The sequence below is a fragment of the Geotrypetes seraphini genome, chromosome 7, assembly GCF_902459505.1.
Source record: "Geotrypetes seraphini chromosome 7, aGeoSer1.1, whole genome shotgun sequence".
In the NCBI taxonomy this organism is placed as follows: Eukaryota; Metazoa; Chordata; class Amphibia; order Gymnophiona; family Dermophiidae; genus Geotrypetes; species Geotrypetes seraphini.
The window spans coordinates 44,709,458-44,736,081 of NC_047090.1; the positions used below are offsets into that span (position 1 = coordinate 44,709,458).

At 44.3% G+C, this 26,624-nt stretch overlaps 1 protein-coding gene across 4 annotated transcripts in view; it reads right to left on the reverse strand.

Moving 5' to 3' along the window:
* Positions 1–26,624, reverse strand: part of RAD52 (RAD52 homolog, DNA repair protein) — a 93,735-nt gene that overhangs the window by 20,164 nt on the left and 46,947 nt on the right. For all 4 annotated transcript variants that reach the window (XM_033952323.1, XM_033952326.1, XM_033952322.1 and 1 more), the window contains exons 6-8: positions 26,496–26,614; positions 26,315–26,390; positions 6,132–6,349 (exon numbers count right to left, since the gene is read on the reverse strand). In XM_033952323.1, the coding sequence (XP_033808214.1) occupies positions 6,132–6,349; positions 26,315–26,390; positions 26,496–26,614 (413 nt within the window). The remainder of the gene's footprint in view (positions 1–6,131; positions 6,350–26,314; positions 26,391–26,495; positions 26,615–26,624) is intronic.

Below are 26,624 nucleotides of genomic sequence, written 5' to 3' on the forward strand. Positions count from 1 at the left end.
AGCACCAAATTTCTGCTTCTCAATGACCACGACTTTGGTCTTGGAGATTAAAAATTACAAGGTCAGCATCGATGAGACAAACTTGGTTCTTTTTGTTACATAGAGCTTTTTGGACCCCAGTTCGCTTACAAAAGTTGGACAGCTCTAGGTCTAATAGATGCTGGCATTGTAATTTAGATGCTGGAACTCTAGATCATTTACTTTTTTTCTGTCCCTTTCTCAATGCCTTTTGGAAATTAATTTGGCCCCAAATTAATTCAATGTTAGAAAATCATGTTGCCCTTTCATATGATGCTATTTTATTTGGTACATCTATGAGATTCAAGAGTCAAATTTCAACAAATAACAATAATCTTTTGCTCTCCCAGAGGAGGTTGTGGCAGAGACTACTATTCTGGGTTTCAAGCGCAAGATGGATTCACACCTTCTTGCAAATCACATCGGGGGATACGGGAAATCCGGGTCTCCAATAAGGAGCGCCTAACTGGGCCTCCGCATGTGCGGATCGCCGGACTAGATGGACCTAGATCTGATCCGGCGAAGGCGTTTCTTATGTTCTTATGCTTATACTGACAGGGGTTGCCATTCAACATATTACTGGAAATTGGAAGGATTATACTAAACGTAATTATACCTTTTGGTGGAATTCAGTTTGTCATATTTATAAAATGGAGAGAATGCTTGCTATACAGCAAGGTAATTACAATAGTTTTAAAAAGATTTGGGGGCCATTGATTACATATTCTAATGATTAGACACCTTGGACACCTTTTTTATTACATAGGAATATTTTTAGTGTGGGATGGGGGAGGTATGTCTTGTATTTTAATGGGTTTGTTCCTGATGAATGGGCTGGGTGTGGGTGGGGTCTCTTTTATATGCAATTAATAATAATTGTTAAGAATGTCAAGTGATTTTGTACGAATTAATTGATTGAATATTGTACACTTGTTGCAAGATTTGAAAATGAATAAAGAATTTTTAAAAAAATATGACAATAAATACAATATAATAGTAAACCTTTAGTCATCTAGTTTTATAGTTTTAACTTTCCCTCCTCTTTCTTCCTGACCATGAAACCATGTTTGTTGGTAACTGTACCAAATAACATAACAATAAAGTATGAGCAGACAAAGCACAGTTCCTTACCGTAACAAGTGTTATCCAGGGTCAGCAGGCAGCTATTCTCAACATGTGGGTGACATCATCCACGGAGCAGACTTGCTTAAAGAACTTTAGAAAATTCGTGACTGCCGCACCGCGCATGCGCGAGTGCCATCCCGCCCGATGCAGGGAGCATGTCTCCTCACTTCAGATAGCTAGCAGAGAAGCCAACCAGGGGAGGTGGGTGGGTTGTGAGAATAGCTGCTTGCTGTCCCTGGATAACACCTGTTACGGTAAATAACTGTGCTTTATCCCAGGACAAGAAGGCAGCCTATTCTCAACATGTGGGTGACCTCCAAGTTAACCAGAATGAGATGGTGGGAGTGTTGGCAATTCAGGAGAATAAATTTTGTAACACTGCCTGTCCAAAATGGCCATCCCATCTGGAAAAAGCATCCAGACAATAATGAGAGGTGAAGGTATGAACCGAGGACCAAGTGGCAGCTTTACAGATTTCCTCTATAGGAGTAGATCTAAGGAAAGCTATTGATGCCGCCATGGCTCTGACTTTATGGGCTGTGACTCGACTTTGTAGATGCAGTCCAGCCTGAGCATAGCAGAAAGAGATGCAAGTAGCTAACCAGTTGGAGATGGTGCGCTTGGAAATCAGATGTCCCAACTTGTTTGGATCAAAGGAGACAAAAAGTTGAGGTGCAGATCTGTGTGGCTTAGTTCTTTGCAAGTAGAAAGCCAAAGCACGCTTACAGTCCAAAGTATGAAGAGCTGTTTCTCCAGGATGAAAATGAGGCTTTGGAAAAACACTGGAAGTACAATGGATTGATTGAGATGAAATTCTGAAACCACTTTAGGTAAGAATTTAGGATGAGTACGGAGGATCAACTTGTCATGATGGAATACTGTCAAAGGTGGGTCTGCAACTAAAACTTGTAGGTCACTGACCCTGCAAGCAGATGTGAGAGCAATGAGAAAAACCCACTTCCCAAGTGAGGTATGTAAGATGAGCCAAATCCATTGGTTCAAAGGGAGGCTTCATCAATTGAGCAAGAACAACAATGAGATCCCAAAGCACTGGAGGAGGTTTGAGAGGTGGTTTGACATTGAAAAGACCTTTCATAAATCTGGAAACCACAGGATGAGCAGAAAGGGGTTTCCCTTCGATAGGCTGATGAAAAACAGCAATTACACTGAGATGGACTCGAATAGAAGTGGATTTGAGGCCTGATTGAGTCAAATGGAACAGGTAATCCAAAACTGAAGACAAGGAGGTAGATTGAGGCTCCTTGTGATGCAGAAAAATCTAGTCCATTTCTGATTATAGCATTGTCTAGTGGTAGGCTTCCTAGAAGCCTCTAAAATGTCCTGTACAGATTGAGAAAACTATAGAGCGGAAGTTGAGAGGTACCAAGCTGTCAGGTGTAGAGACTGCATGTTGGGATGAAGTAGAGACCCGACTCTGTGTAAGCAGAGAGGGAAAAACTGGTAGAAGTAGCATCTCCCTGCTGCTGAGTTGAAGTAGAAGGGAGAACCAAGGTTGCCTGGGCCACCGAGGAGCTATCAGAATCAGGGTGGCATGTTCCTGTTTGAGTCTGACAAGTGTCTTGAGAATGAGAGAGAATGGAGGGAATGCATAGAGAAACCGATTCATCCATTCCAGGAGAAAAGCATCTGCCTCCAATTTGTGAGGGGAGTATATCCTGGAGCAGAACTGAGGCAGTTTGTTGTTGTGGGGAGACACAAAGAGATCTATCTGAGGAGTACCCCACTGAGAAAAAATGTGATGAAGAGGCGAGGAATTGAGTGTCCATTCGTGAGGTTGTAGAAGACGACTCAATTTGTCCGCCAGGCAGTTTTTCTCTTCTTGAATGTAGACAGCTTTCAGGAAGGTGTTGTGAAGGATTGCGCAATTCCAAACCTTCAGAACTTCCTGTCAAAGACAGGAAGGGACAAGAAGGAGAGATCCTGTTCCTCCCTGCTTGTTGACATAGTACATGGCAACTTGATTGTCTGTCCAAATGAGGACTTACCAGGTCATGAAGAAAATGCTGAAAAGCTTTGAGAGCATTGATGATCGCTCTGTGTTCCAACAGATTGATGTGACACTGACGATCCATGTTGGATTAATGGCCTTGAGTACAGAGACCATCAAGAAAAGCCCCCCCAAGCGTAGGTTGAGGAATCTGTCATGAGGACCTTCCGATAAGGGGGTGTTTGAAACAGTAAACCTCTGGAGAGATTGGAAGAGAGCATCCACCAGTAGAGAGACTGTCTCAAACGAAGGAGTCACTCTAATGTGTTGAGAGAGTGGGTCGAAAGTCTGAGCCCACTGAGATGCCAGGTTCCACTGAGGTGAAGTCTGGCAAAAGAGTCATGTGAACGGTAGAAGCCATGTAACCTAGAAGAACCATCATGTGTCTTGCTGAAATCGAAGACAAGGAAGACACTTTGTGAAAGAGCTGAAGAAGAGCATCCTGACGTTGACGAGAAAGGAATGCTCTGAGTTGTACAATGTCCAAGACAGCTCCGATGAACTGTAGAGTTTGAGAGGGCTTTAGCTGGGATTTGGGAAAATTGATTTTGAACCCCAAACTTTGGAGGAACCAAATAGTCTGTTGGGTCGCTACAATAACCCCTTGAGATGTTGAATCTTTGATGAGGCAACAAATAAATTCAGCTAGTAGTATGGAGAGAGGAAGACACCTCTCACCATAGACCCGGGACAGAGGGAGAGAAGGAAGAAAAGAAAAATGAAAATAAATTTTGTTGCAATTGTTTCACTCAGTATTAATAAATAAGGAAGAGACTTCAGTATCAGAGAACTATGAAGCAGTTGTAACTGTAGACAACTCTAGTGAGGACTAATTAAAGCCTGAGTGAATTCACCCGATACATCACAACATCTCTACCTTTAAATAATAATAAATACATCATAACAAAATAATAATACATCATAACAAAATAATAATACATCATAAAATCTCTACCTTTAAATAAATTTGTCAAATTTGCCTGTCTACCTCTTTCACGAGTAAGTCTTCAAAATTCAGTAAGATACATCTAATAAAGACATCCAAGCACAATGTGAAAGTGTAAAAAGTCCATATATATAAAAATTCAACATGAGAAAAATTCAAACATTGTCTGTGTTTGAAGGAAAGTCTGTGATATACCCAACAGAGAGCTCTGTTTCGCTGTCTTCATTAGGAGCTGAACCCCCTCTGTTTAAAGTCTTTCAAAACATTGTACGCTCTCAACAATGAAAAGGTCTATTCAATGAAAAAAATATAACAAAGTGGAAGGTAAGTACTCGAAGAGATTTTACTTCCTCTACCGCCTAAACAGTTCATAACGCTATTGGCGACTGAACAATCAGACGCAATTAAAAAGCCACGCGAAAAGGCTACGTACTCTCTGAAACGTGATGACGTCATTAGCACAATTTTATTGAAACACAAAATGAATAACAAAAATGCTCTGTTTAACCCTGAGAGGGAAAAACAAACAGAAAATTGTTATTATGAAATGAAATGGTCATGTGATCACATATCACATAAGTTGATGAACATGATGTATTAGATCTTAATTTATAAATCTTGCTCATAAAAGGGTGAGTCCATTGATTTCCCTCATGCGATGTGTCACATACTAAACAGTGACCACAGGGGCCATGGTGGCCCATATGAATAGAATGGGTAGCCATATTTTCTAAATATTGAGTCCATGTCCTATAGTCTGAAGTTAATAAATAATCTGACAAATTTTTACCCCGCGAATATGCTTTGCAGGGCTTTTCCCTAAATGACCGATGTAGTTGCAGAACATGCCAGTGTTTGTGGATGCTATTAGCAATCTGTGATGACTGAATGGAATGAGTTAACACACAAACCTGACCGCTCTGCTCCTCCCATGACTGATCCAATAACAACAAGTCTCGGTTGGAATAAAGGGCTCTGTGATAGGCTCAAAGTACCACCTTCTTGGGGTAACCTCTCCAATAGAATTTGTCCTGAAGTCATTTAGCTTCTTTCTTAAACTCCGATGTTGTAGAGCATATTCTCCTGGCCCTAAGGAACTGGCCAATGGGAATAGCTTGTTTAAGTCGCTTGGGATGACAACTGGGAGTAAGCCAAGTAACTATTTTTTTCTGTTGATTTATGATGAACTGTAGTTTGTAACGATCCATCCTCCAAAATGACTGTGGTGTCCAAAAACGCAATCTTGTTGTTATCCCAAATAGCTGTAATTTTTAGATTTGTGGTTAAGGTATTAATCCATCTAACAAATTATTCCAAAAGATTCTCAGGAGCTGTCCAAATTAAAAAGATGTTGTCTATAAAATGAAACCAACACTGTATGAATTGAAAATATGAGGCAGGATATGTGAATTTCCTCAAATTCGGACATAAAAAGATTGGCAATGCTAGGGGCAGTTGTGGTGCCCATAGCTACCTCTTGGCATTGTTGAAGAAATGGTCATCAAATCTAAAATAATTTTTGTTTAACACCAATTCTGCTAGGCTCATTAGAAACAAAGTTGAGACTGTGTTCTGTAGTCCTTGAATCCAAAGTGTGTTTTACAACATTAAGGGTCTCTTGTTGGGGGATACTCGTGTATAGCGCTACTACATCTAAGGTATGTTGCAGCTTTCTGAGGAAATTTGTGGTATCTTTGATGCAAGATCTTGCTTTGGTGACAAATGGTTGCAAGAAAACATTCAAAAATTTAGACAGGGGTTCTAAGACCATGCCTCTAAGGGAGACTATCGGTCAGCCAGGAGGGGAAATCTAAGATTTGTGGATTTTGGGTACGATATAAAAAAGCGGAGTCCTCGGATTAGGGGCTTTAAGGAAGCGGCTTTCCGTTCTGGTAATAATCCCTGATGTCAAAGCCTCCCGGACAATCCCGCTGATGGTGACCTGAATTTCCTTCCAAACGTTGGTAATTCTGAGTTACATAACCAAACTTATTTGCAACCTACAGACAGAAACCTAGGACAAGACATTCTCACCTAGAGGCATCTTCTTGCTCAGGCTTTCTTGGTGACACCCCTTGTGGCTGAGATCTAGAAGCTGATGAATCAGGTTTTGACTGCTGCTGGAATTTAGATTCCAAAGCAAGTTGAACCTTGGTGTTTTGGTCCTGAATGAAGCTGCAGTACCTCGCATTCTCCACTGATGGCTCAAAGTCCTGTCTTTTCACCAGTGTCAGATCAAGCTCTAGAGGCAACTAAAATAAATAAAAGCACAATACCTAAGACAAAATAATCATGGGTACCTGAAACAAACAACTGACACCAAATTAGCCAGGAGGGACAGGTGCAAACTGAAAGCTGGCCATCATTGGGAAGGACCCCTGCATTTGGCCAAAGGGTGCTTATATCGTCATGTCTACTGCAAGGTATTTCTCAATGTGTCAACTAAGAGAGCAATTTTCAAATGGAAACAATCTCTTTGAAAACTATTCTATTGGTAGAGAAAAGCAAGCTTTGCATTGTGAAATTTCCAAGTATTCTTTACCTCATATACGGTGCAAAGCATGCAGAGTTAAGAATTCTAGTTGCATTGGCCTTGGGATTTCAAAGAGAAACTCTACACTGACAAAGTACCCATAGACCTGCAAACCCTACCCCCCCCCCCAACAGCATAAGAAAACACACTTCCCCCAATACTAAAGCATGCATTGATTGTGCATTTTCAGGTCAATATTTAAACTCTCCGACTGGCAATTTTTGTAAACCCCTGGGTAAATGTTGATTTTTTTTGTTTTTGGGCCTTTTCTTTTTAATATTTTTGTAAGTTATATTGTTGAAATGCTGTCTGGTAAGATTTGCCTCTTTGTGGATGATACCAAAATCTGCAATAGAACAGACACACCTGATGCTGTGGATAATATGAGGAAGGACCTAGCGAAGCTTGAGGAATGGTCTGAAATGTGGCAGCTAAGATTTAATGCTAAGATTATGCATTTGGGCTATAGAAACCTGAGGGAACAGTGCAGTTTAGGGAGTGTAGAACTTTGTGCACAAAAGAGGAGGGACTTGAGTGTGATAGTATGTGATGATCTTAAGGTGGTCAAAGAAGTTGAAAAGGTGATGGCGAAAGCTAGAAGGATGCTTGGGTGCAAAAGGAGAGGAATGGCCAGTTCAAAAAAGGAGGTATTGGCAGGAAGTTCTGAAATAAGGGGTATAGGATGAAGGTGAAAGGAGATAGATTCAAAAGTACTTTTTCACAGAAAAGGTGATGAAGGCTTGGAACAGCCTCCTGGTGGAGACGATGAGTGTACAACTACCTGAATTCAAGAAAGCTTGAGACAAGTATGTTGGATCTCTAAGAGAGAAGAAGGGCATGGTTGGTGAGTAGTCTAATTTGGATGTTTCCTGCTAAACTTCCAAAATTGGAAGCACAGAAATGTCCATTTTCAAAAGCTGAACCGCCAGACGTCCAAAAATATTTTCTAAACATCTACTTTCATGTCTAGGCTGACAGGATGTCCAACCCTTAGGACACTTAACTTTATATCCCATTTTTGACCATAGAAACATCCCAAGTTGAAAATGTCCAAATCCAGACCATTTGGACATGGAAGGGGCCAGCATTGTGATGAACTAGCCAAACAAACATGCCAACAAAGTAGTGGGACACCTTAGAGCTGTGAACATCACATAAAAAGTACCAAAAGTACATCTCACCATATACCCTTTATAATTTAAGCTGAATCCTCCAAAACTCTCCGAAAACCTACTAGACCCATCTGTCTACCGCCCTAACTGTCCTCACGGCTACAGGTGGCACCCATATGGCAGTAGAGTAGGGTTTTGATGGGTTTTAGAAGGCTCACACGTTCCACCATAAATGTAGTGGTTAGATTGACTTCTGAGCCTAAGTCCTCCCTTCTATGGTTCACTAGCCCATCCATCTGGTTACTTAAGTCACTTATGTGAAAATCTACTAGGCTTTCCCATACCAAGTGCTGCTATTCAGATTTTTTGGGGTGGGTGGTAAGGGGGCTAGTGAGCAGAGGGCGGGTCATCCCTTAATATATCCAGTGGTCATCTGGTCAGTTTGGGTACCTTTGTGGCACTTAAGACACTTCTAAAACAGGTCTAGCTCCAGACGTCTTGGAAAAGGTTTGATTATCGCCGCAAGACCTCCAAGTTAAGCACGCCCAAAACCCAACACATCTTCCAGCTTGCTCCCAGGAAAAGGGTTTTGATTAATCGGCAGTTGGACATCCCGACAATTAGGATGTCCAAGTGCCAACTTAGCTGGGGTGGTTTTTTTTTATTATGAGCCCCATAATGATGACGCCAAACTGAGTAATGTAGTGGGCAAATGCACAACAGACGAAGATTCAGTGCCCGACAACATGATGCACGACCTACTCCTACTGGAGCGATGGTCTAGGACATGGCAACTCAACTTCAATGCCAAAAAATGCAAAGTTATGCACCTGGGCAGCCAGAATCCATGCAAGTCTTATACCCTTAATGGCGAGATCCTAGCAAAAACGGTAGCAGAACGAGACTTGGGGGTAATCGTCAGTGAGGACATGAAGTCTGCCAATCAAGTGGAGCAGGCTTCGTCCAAGGCAAGACAAATCATGGGCTGCATACGAAGGGGTTTCGTCAGTCGTAAGGCGGAAGTCATTATGCCATTGTATAGATCCATGGTGAGGCCCCACCTGGAATACTGTGTGCAATTCTGGAGGCCGCATTATCGCAAGGATGTGCTGAGACTGGAGTCGGTGCAAAGAATGGCCACCCGGATGGTCTCGGGACTCAAGGATCTACCATACGAAAAACGGCTTGACAAATTACAGCTATACTCGCTCGAGGAGCGCAGAGAGAGGGGGGACATGATCGAGACGTTCAAGTATCTTACGGGCCGCATCGAGGCGGAGGAAGATATCTTCTTTTTCAAGGGTCCCACGACAACAAGAGGGCATCCGTTGAAAATCAGGGGCGGGAAACTACGAGGTGACACCAGGAAATTCTTTTTCACTGAAAGAGTGGATCGCTGGAATAGTCTTCCACTACAGGTGATTGAGGCCAGCAGCGTGCCTGATTTTAAGGCCAAATGGGATCGGCACATGGGATCTATTCACAGGGCAAAGGTAGGGGAGGGACATTAAGGAGGGCAGACTAGATGGGCCGTGGGCCCTTATCTGCCGTCTATTTCTATGTTTCTATGTATAATTCTTTTACTCAAAAAGAAAATTATTGAAACAAACAAAAAAAGGTTTAAATGACAAACAGTAGTGTCATTTGGAATAGTGAATGGCTTTCTTTCGATTTTAGGTTGAAACCATTGAATAACAGGCCACAGTGGCAGACAGCATTTTGCTTACAATTGTAAACTGTCAGATATGAAGCCTAGAATATCCTTTCCAATAATATTTTTATAAAAGCCATTGACCCCACTTAAAAGCAATTTTATAGATTCCAAAGGCTAAGGAGTTGTGGTAAACTGTTTTATTGCTTTAAAGAAACATGACCACCAGAAAATCCAGTATAGCCAAAATATACATACAACAATAGATAGAAAATAAATCCCCCCACTACACTGCCCTCCAAGAAAACAACAGCTAACTTAGTAGGTGACCAGCAGTTTTATGCACCCCCAGGGCTAGATTAAAGGATAGGCCCAGTAGGCAAGGGCCTAGGGCTCAAAATGGTCAGGGGCACCCGCCAGTGCGGTGACATCATCAGTGAGGCGGCAGAGGGAATCGCCGGCAGGAGAAAGCCGTGAAGCAGCCTGTAGTCCAATAAAATGGTATATTCTTATTTTCAATTTTTGTTTTATTTTTATTTGTTAATTTGTAAAGTAGCGATTGCCAGTATTTTCAAATTTACATTTACTATATTTATATCTTGCAGCATATTAGGGCAGTGTTTTTCAACCTTTTTACACCTATGGACCGGCATCAGTCCGTGGACCTGCGGTTGAAGGACACTAGGCTAAGTCGTGGGCCAGACCCCGCCCATCTCTACCCAATCTCCATCCCAGACCCCACCCCCATAATAGTACTAATTGCATCTTGCACGTCCCGTGCCTCATCTGGAAGCCTTCCCTCTGACGTTGCAACATCAGAGAGAAGGCTTCTGGTTCAGGCGCAGGATGCCCGAAGGAGCCACTGCCCGTGGCTTTGTGCACTAGTGCTGCCCAATTCACAATTCGAATCGGTTCGTTTTTGTAAAAAAATCGGACTCATCAATTCAGCCCCGATAAAAAGTTCATTCTTTTTTCACCACCGGCCGCCAGACTCGTTCCCATCTAATGTAACTTCCGGTTTTCCAAAACCGGAAGTTACATCAGAAGAAACAAAGGACGTGGGAGCGTCGAGGGGGGAGCGAGCAGAACTTGTGAAGCAGAAGCAAAGGGTATTTTTTTGCCTCTATCTATCTCCGCATTTCTCCTCTCTTCCCCGTGATTCCACATCCAGTTGAGTAAGTAACTGAACCGGCATGGGGGCTGAGAATTGGCAGTGGGGGCTGGGGATGGAAGCTGAAATCGGCAGGGGGGCTGGGGATAGAAGCTGAGAATCAGCAGGGAGGCTGGTGAGTCCTGAGGGCTGGGGATGGAAGCTGAAATCTGCAGGGGGACTGGTGAGTCTTGGAGGCTGGGGATGGAAGCTGAAATCAGCAGGGGGGCTGGGGATGGAAGATGAGAATCAGCAGGGGGGCTAGTGAGTCTTGGGGGCTGGGGATGGAAGCTGAGAATCAGCAGAGGGGGCTGGTGAGTCTTGGGGCCTGGGGATGGAAGCTGAAATCAGCAGGGGGGCTGGTGAGTATTGGGGGCTGGGGATGGAAGCTGAGAATCGGCAGGGGGCTGGTGGGGCTGGTGAGTCTGGGAGGCTGGGGATGGAAGCTGGGAATTTTTGATATGATATTGCCTTGATTAAATAAAATGTTTAAACTTAAAAAGCTGTGTCATTAACAGTGAATCGAATCGAAAAATTGATTTAACAGGGTGAATCGAATCGAAATATTTTTTCTCTGAATCAGGCAGCACTATTGTGCACTACTGAATCAGTTAGGAAGAGGGAGCTGGCTCGAAGATAATGTCGCATCGATCGTACCGTGGACCGGTGGTTGAAGAACACTGTTTTGGGCCTGATGTACGTGTTGGCCCTATGGACCGGCAGGAAATTTCTGTGGACCGGCAGTGGTCCATGGACCGGTGGTTGAAGAACACTGTATTAGGGGGTTATGCGTCATTGTTTCTGTGGTGTTTCACTGTATGCAGTTTGGCATCTTGGCGGAGCAGTTTAAGCTTTATCTACATATTTCTATTTTTAGTTTGTGATTACTTATGCCATACTGGGTGAGGTGCAACTGTGTGTATGAAAGACATGTTTTTTTGTTAGCGTTGACTAGCCTTGTTTGGAGAAATGCATCTGGTATGGTTCTTGGGAGCACCTTTAATAAACCTGATTTGAATCTCCTTATTTTCTGTCAATCTTCTTTTGTTTCATGTTGGATTCTCTGGTGGACTGCTTGTCTTGTTGTTTCGTTACAAGTTAACATACATGGAGTGGAACGTACTAGAGGCGTTACAGATTTGGTTGTTTATACATAAATATGGGTTACAGTTGGTCAACATAGAGTGAGGCAGTTGAGAGGCATTGTAAACTTGGTTATTAATATACTTATATTTTGGATAGTATTACTGCTTTACAATATATTTGAACACTTTTATATACAGTATGTATGGAAAGGGTTCAGAGTTAAAGTCCTGGGTAAGTAGGTGGGAAGGGATGGAAGGGGGATTTGTTCAGAAATGTTTGGGGTTTGCATAGAATAAATCCAGTGGAATTTTGGTCCCACTATGAGATAGTTTCAAAACAAAATGAAGAAATCGAACAATTTATGGATTCTTGGATTAATAACAGTACCCACATTTTAAATGAGATGGCCCCCCATTAAAATTCGTAGAGACTTAGAAATCTAGAGGGATCAAGTTTATCAAGTTTATTAAAATATTTGATTTGATCACAAAATCCAAATCCAATGCGATTTACATTTAGTTAAGAATTAAGTTTAAAAAACAAACGTAACAGGACAATTGGAACTATTTTGACAAAACAAAACATGTGAAGAAGGGAGTAAAAAAAAATTAAGGATTAAATACAATTCATAAACTAATAAAAAAGGGGTAGGTAATAAAACAAGAGGTAGAGGAGGGTTACCCACTTAATTTTCGCTTACCAGCGCTGCTAATTGACTGTACAGTATCACAATATAATAGAATTTAAATGATTCAATTAAAAGCGTCCTTAAAAAGCCAGCTTTTTAGAAGACTTTAAAACTTAAGTAATTTTTCTTCTCTTATATTGATCGGGAGTGAATTCCAAATCTGAGGGGCTGTAACAGAAAAAATCGTATCTCTTCTTGAGTAAACAAATTTTAGCGAAGGGACTACTAATAAAGATTTTTCTTCAGATCTTAAAGATTTTGTGGGAATATAAGGAATTAGAAATCTTCCTAAGATTGCAGGAGCTTTGTTAATTAGTATTTTATGTGTACGTAATGCTATTTTATATGTAATTCTGTGGTTTACAGGTAACCAGTGCTTTTCTTTCAAAAGAGGAGTTACGTGATCAAATTTTCTCTTTTTAGTAATTATTTTTATTGCTGTATTTTGGAGAATTTGCAGAGTTATTAATGGTAAAGAGGGATTTAAGAAAACTGGAAAGACAATGGTTAAAATTAGGAACCCAAGAGCATAGAGATGTCTGCAGACAAAAATTGAAATATTATAAAAATTTGTCTAAGGAGAAACGAAAAAATTTCTATGCCCCAAAAATTGGTAATGTATCAATCAATAATAGCAGCCTTTTTAAATTAGTTAATGATCTATATGACAGTGTTCTCCCTAGGGCCTTTTAGCCGGGCGGTCCGCCCGGGTAATTTAGATGACCGCTCAGCTATCAACCGCTCGTGAATTCTGCTGTTGCTGCCGCTGCAAAATATTACAAAAAACAAAAAACGGCTTGGAGATTTCACGCCTTAGCCCGTAGCGAAATTATGCTCCTGGGCTCTAACGTGTGCATGCCGACTTCCCTTCTCTTCCCTCCGAGACTGGAAGTTATGCGCAGGGGGGGGGAAGAGAAGGGAAGCCGGCACGCACACGTTATAGCGCCAAAGCATGCATTCGCTACAGGCTAAGGCAGGAGACAGGTCAGTGAAGCTTACAATTTGCTGTTCTTGCTGCTGGGTCCTGCCTACTTTCTGTTTCCGCGAAGGCAGGACCCAGTAGCATTTCTCCCAATAGGTCGATCGCGATCTTGAGCCGATCAGCCTTCCTCTCCCCGACGTCAATTCTGCCGTCGAAGAGGAAGTTCTGGCCAGCCAATCGCTGCCTGGCTGGGCCGGAACTTCCTCTCCGACGGCAGAATTGATGTCGGGGAGAGGAATGCTGGTCGGCCCGAAGCAGGGACAGCTTGGGGCTGTGGCAGCGGCTTTGGGGCCTGTTATCCGATGGCGGCGACGGCTTGCGGGCCTGTTCCACGATGGCAGTGGCTTGGGGGAGGGCAGGGAGAAAGAAAGAAAGAGGGAAGGCAGGGAGATAGAAGGAAAGAAGAGAAACAGAAAAAAAGAAAGGGGGCATGAAGAGAGAAAGAAAGAAAGGGCAGGAAGAGAGTAAGAAAAAGTTGGGGGAGAGAATGAGGTCTGGAGGAGAGGAAGCATACAGGCTGAAAGAAGGAAACAAAGATTGGATGCACAGTCAGAAGAAGAAAGTGCAACCAGAGACTAATGAAATCACCAGACAAGGTAGGAAAAATTATTTTATTTTAAATTTAGTGATTAAAATGTGTCTGAATTTATATCTGCTGTTTATATTTTACACTATGGTCCCATTTTACTAAACCGCAATAGAAGTTTTTAGTGCAGGGAGCTTATGAGCGTCGAGAGCAGCGCTAGGCATTCAGCGCAGATCCCTGTGCTAAAAACTGCTATCGTGGTTTAGTAAAAAGGGAGGGGGTATATTTGTCTATTTTTGTATGGTTGTTGCATAGAGTCATCTGCTTTGACCTCTTTGAAAAAAACCCAGAATAGGAATGATAATTAACATTTTCTATACATACAGTGTGCTTTGTGTTTTTTTAAAATTTTATTGTTGGCAGATCATTTTGACTTGGTCATTTTAAAAGTAGCTCGCAAGCCCAAAAAGTGTGGGCACCCCTGCTCTAGAACATCGCTCCTTAGTTTTATCAAGTGGTGCAGTGAGGGGCCAGCACTTTACATCTTATCACCTCATTCTTTCTTTTTTCTCCTCATGTACAGCACGGTTCTTTATTCTAAACAGCTCTGGCACTAACAGTACTATGGGTGCCTAATGCTACTTTCACTACCACTTGCAGTCAGGTTCGGCATTTTATCATGGTTTTGGTTTTTTATTTAGTTTTTCACCAGTATTTTCATTTATTTATTAAAGCAGCCTTTTTTAACAGCCCAATGCCCCTCCCCTATTAGTGTGCATTCAATCCACTGCCGACACTTTTTTGGCCTCTTTCAATGGATCAAATATCAGCCCCATTGTCGCGTGTTCACATTTATTCTGCATACGAGTTTATCTCAACTGTGCAGAGACCTTTTCGGTAAGTCCATTTTACTCTCCCTTTTTTACTTTCCAAAGTGCTGTGGTTTTATTCTTTGGTTTTAATAGAAGCTCATTTGAACAATAATTTAGATTTTTCCCAAGTTTCACTTTTCATCTACCCGATCGACTTGTCTTTGAGCTACTATCTGCTTATGTTTTCAAGATACACTCTGTATTATCAGCTGTTCATTTCCCATACGTTTACTTTTGCCCTGTTTAGGTCTATATAGTCTAGGCATACTGTTTGTAACCAGCCATCATTTTAAGTATGTATATGCCCTATTTTAAGGGGGGGTTAAGTTCTTTTAACATGTTATTTCATTAATTCTGAGTTCGGCGTTACAATATGTTGTTCTTGGTTTTTAGTTTACACATTATTTATTCTTTTATATGACATGTTCGCATCGCAATTTTACTCAAAAGTATAAATAGGTATCCATATTTCCATTCAAGTTTCATCACGGTGCTCTGGTTTTGGCTCCAGTATTTGTCACTTCCGTCCACCAGGTCTGGCTATCCGTTACCGTCTCATATTTTAAAACTCACTCGTTATAATTAGCGGTGATCCACACGTCTCTTCATAATGGACATGTCCAATTTTAGCATTTGGATCTTAGTACTATGGGTTTGGTCTTTTCTGGTTTCCTTTCTATAGTCTGCTTTTCATCTGGAGTCTTTTGAGTTTAGAATTACATTTTATGACATATTTTTGTGGTTATAATTGTATGACATGTCTAAATCGGTCAAGTTATCCAATCTTTTTATTATTTTTTGTCCCCTCATAAAGTAGCAGACCGCCCCGGGTGCCAGCCCTAGGGGAGTACACAGCCAGCTGGATCCAGAACCTTCCGAGCTGCTATAAATGGCACCTGCACCTCAGCGCGGCTGCCGTACTTATTCTGAAGCAGAGTCGGCAGCCGCACTGAAGTGCAGGAAGGTCCCGCGATGACTGCATTTGCCGCCTCTGCTTCCGGAAGACGTAAGTGACGTCGGAAAGGGTAGACCGGCAGACGTAAGTGACGTCAGAAAGGGTAGACCGGCAGCTGCAGTCATTGCGGAACCTTGCCACAACTCCCTGCGTCTGCCGGCCCACCACCTCCAACATCCCTTACATCTTCCAGAGGCAGAGGCAACAGAAGCAGTCATCATGGGACCTTGCTGGTATGGAGGGAGAGAGGAGCATAGAAGGGTGGGGGAGGGAGAAAAAGGGGGTCAGGGTGGTATGAAAGGATGGAGGGAGAGAAAGGGGGCTGATGGAATTGGTGTGCAGGGAAAGGAGAGAGAGAGACATAAGGGGGAAAGATACTGGATGGAATTGGGTTGGAGGGAAAGAAAGGGGGCAGATGCTGATGGAAGTGGGGGGAAGGGAGAGGTTAGAGTGAAATGCCAGACCATGGGGGTGTGAGAGAGGGAAGGGAAGAAGAGGAGAGAGATGCCAGTCCATTGGAGGAGGGAAGGGAAGAAGATGGATGCCAGAATAATAGGGGTGAAGGGAGAGATGGAAGGGGAATACAAGGAGAGAAGATGCCATATAGAAGGGGCAGAGAGAGGGTAGACAGTGGATGAAAGGAAGAGAGTGACAAGACTATGAGGAAAGCAGAAACCAGAGAAGACAATGTAGAAAAAAATTATATTTATTTATTTTTTTGCTTTAGGGGAGATAAATCGCTGTTTCTGTGGTGTTGCATTGTATGCAGAGTCCAGCTTCTTGGTGGTTCAATTTAACCTTTGTCTACATTTTTCTATTTTATCCACCCTTTTACAAAACTGTAGAGTTTTTTTTTAGCACCGGCCATGGTGGTAATTGCTCAGAATTCTGAGAGTCTGAGCTGTTACCACCATGGCTAAAAACCACATTAGTATTGTAAAAGGGAGAGGGGTTAGTTTGTGATTTCATGTTCCATATTACGCAAAGATGTTTTCTGTGTGTTCGAAAAACATGGTTTTCAGTTAGGATTGACTGTGTAGGATTGATCTGTATTAGTCTGGCTTGTTTAGTTTTACAATGGGTGTATTGATGTACTGCTCACTGCAGTATGTAAGATGCTGCCTTTTCCTAGCTACACTCTTGTGTGATGTGTGGATTGTTACTAAAAATCATGTTTTTCATACAGATGGGGGGGTGTCAAAAAATGATGGACCTCGGGTGTCTCCAACCTATTGACAACAACCCCAGACTACAAGATGTTCAGAAAGGAAATAAAAACTATACTCTTCAAGAAATCCCTTAATAAAGCTTAATACCATGATAAAGCTTAACCCCCCTCTTACCATCCCCTCCCTAACCCCAGATCCTACTTTTCCCTCTCTTGGAAACCTTCTCTGATCTAACGTTGTAACCCTTCTTCCATAACTCTTTTTGTAATCCGTTTTGAACCGAAAGGTAATGGCGGAATAGAAATCTGTAATGTAATGTAATGTAATGCTAGGTACACCACTGCCTTCATAGTTTATATCTATGCCTGCTTTTAGGACCTACAGGGTATGTATACCTCTGATTCATGACAATTTCACTTCTCATGTTATCTTATCCATTCTTTTTATTAAACAACTGCCCAGATAAGCATCATTCTTTAACGTGATTGGACCTTGAAAACTAACGGCAACAGTGTTCTCCCCAGAAAATTTTTCCAGCCTTGAAAAACATTTGCTCCATTTAGTGTGCCGGAGTTAAAAAAGTTTGAGAGACGCTGCTCTATACCATTTGAAAGAGGGCAAATATCTAATTATTCACTTCTAGAAGTGGATACTTCTTAAATTTAATAAAAAATTATGGAACAAATGTCAAACCTTAAGAAAGGCAGTCATATTGAGCATTGGAAAATAACTAATATTAATTAACTAATACAAATAGTACACATTTAGGGCTCCTTTTACTAAGCTGCAATAGCGGTTTTACCACGCGCTTAGCTTGCACAGAATTGCCGCACGTGCTAGACGCTAATGCCAGCATTGAGCTGGCGTTAGTTCTAGCCGTGTAACGTGGCAATTCTGCACGCACTAAAAATGCTATTGCAGCTTAGTAAAAGGAGCCCTTAATTTTCCCAACCACCAAATTTCCCCGTCCCGCCCCACCCAACTACTTTTTCATGCCACCCGGCTGGAAAAAATTTCTGGGGAGAACACTATATGAGAGAGACATTCACTGACACTTCTGAAGAATCTACTCTATCCGCAAACAGTTTGGCCGACTTTTTCAATTCCAAAATACAAAAATTAAGATCTTCTTTAACCGTCCCTGCTAAGCCTCACTGGTGCTACCCTATCCTACAGGATTTTGATGTTCCCAGAGCCGATCTGAGTTGGAACAAGTTCACAGCTACTGACTGGCAAACATTTAGTAAATTATACAATAAGTATGCTAAATCTTACTGTAGACTGGACACCTGTTCTCCAAATGTTATGAAAACCGCCCCAGTTAATTTTAAGGCTAAATTGCTGACTTGGGTTGATTCTTTACTATCCTTAGGAAAATTTCCAGTGGAACAAGGTCATATTATGATTACACCAATTTAAAAAAATGCTAAAGAACCATCTAATATTGCATCTAATTTCAGACCTATTGCTAGCATCCCCTTGACCACCAAATTATTGGAGGGGGTGGTAAATGTTGAACTAACTACATCCTTGGAAAAATATAACATTCTACATGACAACCAGTCAGGTTTTCGATCAGGTTACAGTACCGAAACAGTCATAGCTTCGTTATTTGATTATCTGAACTCACTTTTCAGCAAAGGATTAAGTGCTATGATTTTGCAACTTGATCTGAGTGGGCATTTGACTTGGTCAATCATATTATTCTCCTAGATTCCTTGGAATCCATTGGAATCTCAGGTAATGTCCTGAATTGGTTCCGTGGGTTTCTGAGAAAAAGATCCTATCAGGCGTTTAAGGATGATACTCTCTCCTACAATTGGAACAATTCTTGTGGTGTTCCCCAGGGCTTCCCTTTATCCCCCACCTTGTTCAACATCTATCTCGTTTCTTTGGGACATTTTCTGCAGAGCTTAAAGCTCAAATTTTACATTTATGCGGATGACATTACAATAGTCATTCCGCTAATTTGTTTTTCATCTGAGTTCATAAATTCTCTATCATTCATTTTAAATCAGATCGAATTTTGGATTACTGCTTTCAAATTAAAATTAAATACAGAAAAAATAAATTTTTCCTAGCAGCCCCTAATGATAAAATCAAGGAAACTATGATATATGTGAATGGGATGGATTATAATATTGAACAATCCTTAAAAATATTGGGAGTAACTCTGGACAAACATCTTTCACTGGAAAAAACATTCTGATTTAGTATTTAAGAAAAGTATCTCGGTGCTTTGGAAACTCTGCACTATTAAGAAGCATTTCGATGAAGCATCTTTTCGTCTGTTAGTTCAATCTTCTATCCTGAGTATTCTTGATTATTGTAACATCATATATTTGGGCGCTTTTAAAAAAATTCTCAGGAAATTGAGGGTGGTTCAGAACACGGCTGTCCGCCTTATTTTCGGCTTAAAGAAATGGGAACATGTTACCCCCTTTTATCAAAAGCTCCATTGGCTGCCACTGGAATCCAGAGTTTTGTTTACGTTTTCATGCATTTGCTATAAAACAGTATTTGGCATGTTACCGGGTTATCTTACTCCTCATTTTACTTTGAGTTATACTAACAAGAGTTCTCGAAGAATACAACTGTTTGCATATCCCTCAATAAAATTATGTCATTATAAAAGGTTCCTTGAGGGAACCTTTTCTTTTCAGGCGGCCAAACTAAATTTATGGCTGGCCAAAACTGTGTTAGAAGCTTCTTCTTATTTCGATTTTAGAAAACAGTTAAAAGGAGAAATTAGGTTCTTACCTGCTAATTTACTTTCTTTTAGCTTCTCCAGACCAGTAGAGGTTAATCTTTACGAATGGGTATATATCCAATCATGACCTGCAGGTGGAGACTGAAAACAAAACTGTGGGACAGTATATAATATACTCCCTTCTCTATTTACCTCAGTCTGCCGAATAGCCAAGCAGAACTAAGAACTGGAAAACAGAAAGAAAACAATACTCCGAACAGGAGTAACAAATAACATACCCAAATGCTGTTGGAAAATGCAGAGGAGAAATACCCGAAGGAAAATGTCCCCACAGCTCGCCAGCTAAGCCAGCCGAGCCACAGCCGCTGTTCTTTAATTCTCCCCGTCCCTAGAAAAATACTAGAACCCGCAGCAAAAAACAAAAACTGCCCGCGAAACAGCCCCAAGCACAACAACAATAGACAGGGTGGGGACCTCTACTGGTCTGGAGAAGCTAAAAGAAAGTAAATTAGCAGGTAAGAACCTAATTTCTCCTTCTTTAGCACTCTCCAGACCAGTAGAGGTTAATCTTTACGAATGGGACGTACCAAAGCAGTCCCTCACACGGGCGGGACCCCCGAAGGGCCGACACCAGAACACACACACCGAACACCGCGTCCTGACGCGCCAGAACATCTACCCGAAAGAGTCTGACAAAGGAATACAAGGAAGACCAAACCGCAGCCGTACAAATGTCCACTGGAGGCACAAGCGACGACTCAGCCCAAGAAGCCGCCTGACCCCGAGTAGAATGAGCTTTGAGAAACTCCGGAACGGGCTGCTGCCCCAGAAGAGAAGCGGAAGCAAAAGTCTCCTTGATCTAGCATGCAATAGTAGCCCTAGAAGCGCCAGCCCCCCAAGGAGGACCAGTCAGAAGGACAAAGAGATGATTTTATTTCCTGATCTCCTGGGTCCGGTGCACATAAGAGCGAAGGACCCGACCAACATCCAACATGCTCAGCTGACTTTGCTCAGAAGAGCCCTCCCAACTACCCAAGACCGGGAGGACCACAGATTGATTGACATGAAAAGGAAAAACTACTATTGGCAGAAAAGGAAGGAACAGGCCTCAAGACAACCTGCTCCCTAGAAAACTCCAAGAAGGGAGCCCTACAAGAGAAAGCATGTAGCTCAGAAACACGCCTAGCGGAAGAAATGTCAACCAAAAGACCGTCTTCAGAGGAAGGTCCTTCAAAGAGCAGCCGCCCAACGGTTCGAAGGGCGGGTGCATCAGAATAGAGAGAACCAAACTGAGATTCCAAGAGGGAATAGAGGACCGCACGGGAGGCCTGAGCACCTTGGCCGCCCGCAAAAAGCGAATCACATCAGGAATGGCTGTCAAACGCTGACCCGTCACAAACCCCCGAAAGGCTGACAAGGCCACAAGCTGAACCCGGAGAGAAGCCGAAGCCAGGCCTCTATCCATGCCATCTTGCAAGAACTCTAAGAAGTTAGGCACAGAAACGCGAAGAGAGACCACTCCCCGCATCTGGCACCACCCCTCAAAGAAGTGCCAAATCCACACAGAAGCCTGAGAGGTAGAAAGCCTCCAGGACCCCAAGAGTGTAGAAATCACCCTATCTGAATACCCCTTCTTACCAAGGCGACCCCTTTCAAAGGCCAAGCCGTAAGACAGAAGGGAGCCGGGTCGAACATGGGAATGGGACCCTGCGTCAGAAGGTCGTCCAAGGGAGGCAAAGGAAAAGGATCCGCCACCAGAGTGTCACCAGATCTGCGTATCACGGATGTCGAGGCCAATCTGGAGCCACCAGAACCCCCAGACCCGGATGGCGAACAATGCGGAGAAGAACTCTGCCCACTAATGGCCACGGAGGGAACCTGCACAACAGCCCCTCTGTTGGCCATGGTTGAACCAGAGCATCCAGACCCTCGGCCAGTCCATCCCTGCGACGACTGAAGAAGCGGAACACCTTGGCCTTGCCACTCGAGGCCGACAGGTCCATCAGGGACTGACCCCAAGCCGGCATTATCAACTGAAGAGCCACAGGGCTGAGACACCACTCTCTGTGATCTAAGATGTGACTGAGGAAGTTCGCCTGAACAACCTCTACCCCGGCCATGCGAGAAGCCGAGAGGTCCAGAAGGCGTGACTCCGCCCCAAAGCATGAGCCGAGCCGCCTCCTCCGCCACTTGAGCGCTCTTGGTGCCTCAACGATTGACATAAGCCACCGCTGTGGCATTGTCAGACCGGACTCTGACCGACTTGCCCCTCAAGCGGGAGCGGAAGGCTAATAGCTCTGGTCTCCAACATGTTGAATGACCAGGATGCCTCCTCCATGGACCAGGTGCCCCTAGACACTGAGCCCCCCCAACCGAGGAGATTGGCATCCGAGAGAAGCACCGTCCACTGCGATAGGCCCAGACTCATCCTCTGGACCAGATGAGAGGTCTGGAGCCACCAAAGAAGACTGCAGCGCGTCAAGCCACACAGAGGGACAGGGACCTCCAAACTGAGCCACTGAGGTGACCATCTATGGAGCCGAGCATACTGAAGAGACATGTGGGCCCACCACACAACATCCAGGAACGCTGCCATCGACCCCAAGACTTGGAGGAAATCCTGCGCCCGAGGACACCGGGACGCCAAAAGAAGGCGAATCTGAGATTGCAATTTGCTTACCCGGGCCCTGGAAGGAAGACCTTCCCCAAGGAGGTGTTGAACAGAACTCCAAGGTACTCCAGATACTGAGTGGGGACCAACCGACTCTTGGAAAGGTTGACCACCCAGCCCAGCGACCGGAGAAACTCAACCACCCAAGCCGTAACTCGGGCACTCTCCTGCAACGACTTCGCCCGAAACAACCAGTCATCCCAGAAGGGGTGCACCAGAATGCCCTCTGACTGCAATGCCACCGTGACGACCACCATCAACTTGGCGAATGTCCGGGGAGTCGTGGCCAGGCCCAAGGGAAGCACCCAGAACTGATAGTGCAGACCCAATATCGCCAAGCAAAGAAAGAGCTGAGGAGCGGCCCGAATGGAAACAGGCAAGTAGGCCTCCGCCAGAGCGAGAGAAGTCAGGAACTCCCCCGGCTGAACCGCCAGAAGGACAGACTGCAGTGTGTCCATGCGAATAAAAGGGAATTCTGAGAGTCCTGTTGACCTCAGGTTAAACCAAGGATGGGCCGAAAGGTCCCCTCACTTTAGGGCCCCATAAAGGAAATGGCGTACCAGCCAATACCGCACTCCTGAGGGGACACTGGACAACTGCTTAGAGATCTAGCAAGCGCTGAAGGGTCTGGCGAAAGGCTAGCGTCTCCCATGCCACCTGACATGGAAAGGCTAGATATGATCCGGCAGAGAGCGGATAAAATTCAAGTACATAACCGTCCCGCACCACCACCAGGACCCACTGATCGGACGTGATCTTGGTCCACTTTGGAAACAAGTTGCGAAGCCGGGCACCCCCGGGAACCAAAGGGGGCGCCGGCAAAGAGACATCGCGCAGGACGGGCAGCAGGGGAACCGGGGGGGAAACTCCCAGCCCCCCGACGGGCCCCCTGAAAAAGACTGCATGCGCTAAGCCAACCGACCCCGGGGAAAAACCGGAAGCCTGGAAAGCAGTCCCATGCCCCAGGCGAAACTTGCGAAATTCCCGCAGACGCCCCCGGGCAATGCCAACCCGAGAAGCTGGGCGGGCACGGTCCTCAGGCAGACGGGGCACCTCCGGGTCCGTCAGAGTCTGAATCACCAGATCTAAGTCCTCTCTAAACCAAAAAACAACCCCCGAAAGGGAAATTTTGGGAAGTTCAGATTTGGACACGGCAACCGCCGACCAAGCGCGAAGCCACAAGGTACAGCGTGCGGCCACCAAAAGACCCAGACTTAGCAGCACCAAGTCACAAAGAACAACCGAGAGGAACGAGGCAGTCATCTCAAACTTCACCACCTCCAGATCCACTAAGGACCAGTCATCAGACTCACGATCCAGGACATGCTCAGACCACCGAAACACGGTGCGAGCCACCAGCCCCACACAAATAGCTGCCGGGACCCCCAAGGCAGAGACATCAAAATTATACTTAAGAAGTGTCTCAAACGTACGCTCCTCAGAGACCCTAAACGCAGATCCGTCCATAACAGGCACGGTATGCCGCTTAGGAAGTGCCGAGACCATCGCGTCCCCCATTGGCGTAATTAAGGTAGCCCTATCCCCCTCCGGGATGGGATACCCATGAGCCAAGGCGCACACCAAACGAAACGGCGCCCATAGGCCACTGCGCCAACACAAAATCCCGAAAATCCTGATGCACAGGAAAAGAGCGGGAAACAGGACAGACCCCCTGAAGCAGAGGGGCCCCCATACGCGGGGTCTCCGGTGGCGCAACTTCGAAAATGCAGCACCAAGGAGACCTGCTACATCAGGTCTAAAAGCTCATCCCTCTGAATAAAAAGCGCACCACGGACGCATCTGCACTGGAAGACGGGAAAACCGCCGCCCCGCTGCCAGCGGGCGTCCCCTCTAGAGGATCGTGGAAGCCCGCCAAAGCAGCCAGGTCCTCAACCATGCCAACACGCTCCTCCAACCACCAATTCGCAATCCAAGCACCCCCGCGGGCGCTTGGATGAGGGAGGAGGAAGAAGGGACGCCAAACGAAAAGAGGGAGGCAAGCCATAGGGGGCGCGGAGGGAAAACCACCCCCGAAACCCCCCAGGTGCACGTGGGACCCCCAAATGTCTGCACAAAGAAAGAAATTAAATTGGGGACAAAAAACCCCTGGGGGTCCCCAGGGACTCCCTGCCCCAGCAGGGGTCCCTGCTGAAACCTGCCCCTGTGTTCGTAATACAGGGGGAAGGTCACCTGAGGTTGCAGACAAAATGGAGGGGCCAGACAGAGAAAATGGCGAAGTTCCGCCAAAAATGCTCCCTCCATGGCCTGTAGCGGCTGAGAAGGCTGAACAGTCCCAGCCGCTAAAACAGGCAAGTCGGCATCAGCTGTCAAAAAATCAGCTGAGAGGGAATCCTTCGGCGAATCCCTCCGTGGGCGGTTGGGGAAGACCAGGCTTCCCCACTGCTCCCAGCCAACTCGCGAGGCACCATCGGCGGGGAGCTCTGGGCGCCTGCAGCCGCTGCCGACGGAGCTCCACCACCTCACCGACCCAAACCGCCGAGTTCAGGCCGGCCGCGAGTGCCTCGCGGCTGGACCTAATTGTGTCCCCCTCCCCCGGAGAAGGGCACAATTGCTCCATACGCGACCTAGCTAGAAAAAAGTGCCGGTTAGATGAAAAAATACAGTAAAATACAGTTTTCTTAAAGGGAAACAACCCTTCAGACCGGCACTACCTCAGGATTTTTTTTTTTTTTACAGAACAGACTCCACAGGCTCTCGAAGCAATATGCCTTGCTTGATTTAGGGGGCAAGGCTTACTGCTGAGGCTCCTCTAAAAAAATGTGGGGAGGTGGAGGAAGTGGGGGGAGGGACCCCGCTCGAGACCCGCCGGGTTTGACACCCCCGAGGTCGGACGGACCCCCAAACAGGGCCCGCCCAAGCTCTGTCCGGCCAAAAACAGGGACTAGAAACCCCCTAAACAAATTCCAACAGCCCTACCAAGGGAGATGGGTACAGATCACTCAACACCTGCTGGAGACTGAAAGAAGACTGAGGTAAATAGAGAAGGGAGTATATTATATACTGTCCCACAGTTTTGTTTTCAGTCTCCACCTGCTGGTCATGATTGGATATATACCCATTCGTAAAGATTAACCTCTACTGGTCTGGAGAGTGCTAAAGAAACTCAATTATTTAACAGGCTGGGTTTTTAATGTATCTTATTCTTTTAACTTTTTACTTTATTTTAACATTGTTGTATTTTTCTTATATTGTATGTATTTCTTTTTATATTGTATGCACTTAGGGCTCCTTTTACAAAGCCGCGTTAGCAGTTTAACGCGCCTAATAACGTGCGCTAAACCTCCAGCCGCACTAGCCACTACCGCCTCCTCTTGAGCAGGCGGTAGTTTTTCGGCTAGAGCGTGATAAAACTTCACAGTGTGATAAAGCCGCAAACACAGCTTCGTAAAAGGAGCCCATAATTTGTCGAATCTTAAACAATTTGCATTGTTTGTACTATGCTTAACTTTTGCGAACCGCCTAGAACTCACGGGTATGGCGGTATATAAAAATAAATTATTATTATTAGAAGAAAATCTGTGCAATGGTATGCTAATCTTTGTTTATTTTGAATTCAAAAAAAAATAATAGAAATAGAAGTGAATAAGAAAATAGATAAATTTGGGTGGGGTGTGGGCAGTATACTTGTGTGCCCAGTATACTTGTGTGCCTAAGGGCCCTTGAAGAATTAATCCTGCCCTGTGCATACCACCACCCCCTAGTATGTATGTATTATCTTTTTATATATGTATCATTTGTTACCTGCTTAAGATAAGCGGGATAGAAATTTTTAAGTTAAATAAAATAGTAAGAAACTGTACTCAAGCCCCACCTAAGTCCTCCTACCGTCCCCCCACCCCTAGGAGTGACGGCCAGGTAGTTATCAAAAGCAGTTACTTATGTAAGTCATTCAGAATCAAACTGTGTGCCCTTTATGATAAGGTCTGAAAATAAGGATCCCAAATAGTGAAACCCTCTTTTCTTACTTTCACAGCAGCAAGGAGTTCTTTTAACTTCCAACAGGAACAGCATGCACTGTCTGAAGTATTAAAATATGTTTTGAACTTATTTTAAAAGTCTAACTTATCATCATATGAGCCCTGTCTACCCACCTGACGAGGGAGTTTATTCACTGATCGAAGGTAGTCTTTATCAAGGATGCAGTTCCCAAGTGCATTTCCAAAGCATCTAAAAAAGGTCAAACCACCACACACAAATATATTATGAAAATGCCTGACTGCCTTTAGAATTCACTATTTGGAGTTAAAAAATGAGTTCTGTGAAGATGCTCACTTCATTGCCCTCTTCAGTCCATCTGTGACAGCTTCCTTCCGAGCCTTCTCTAAAGACAATGCCTTTGACTTCAGGCCTTCACTCACACCGTATCCCACATCTTCATGGTATGCACCATCCTGTGAGGTA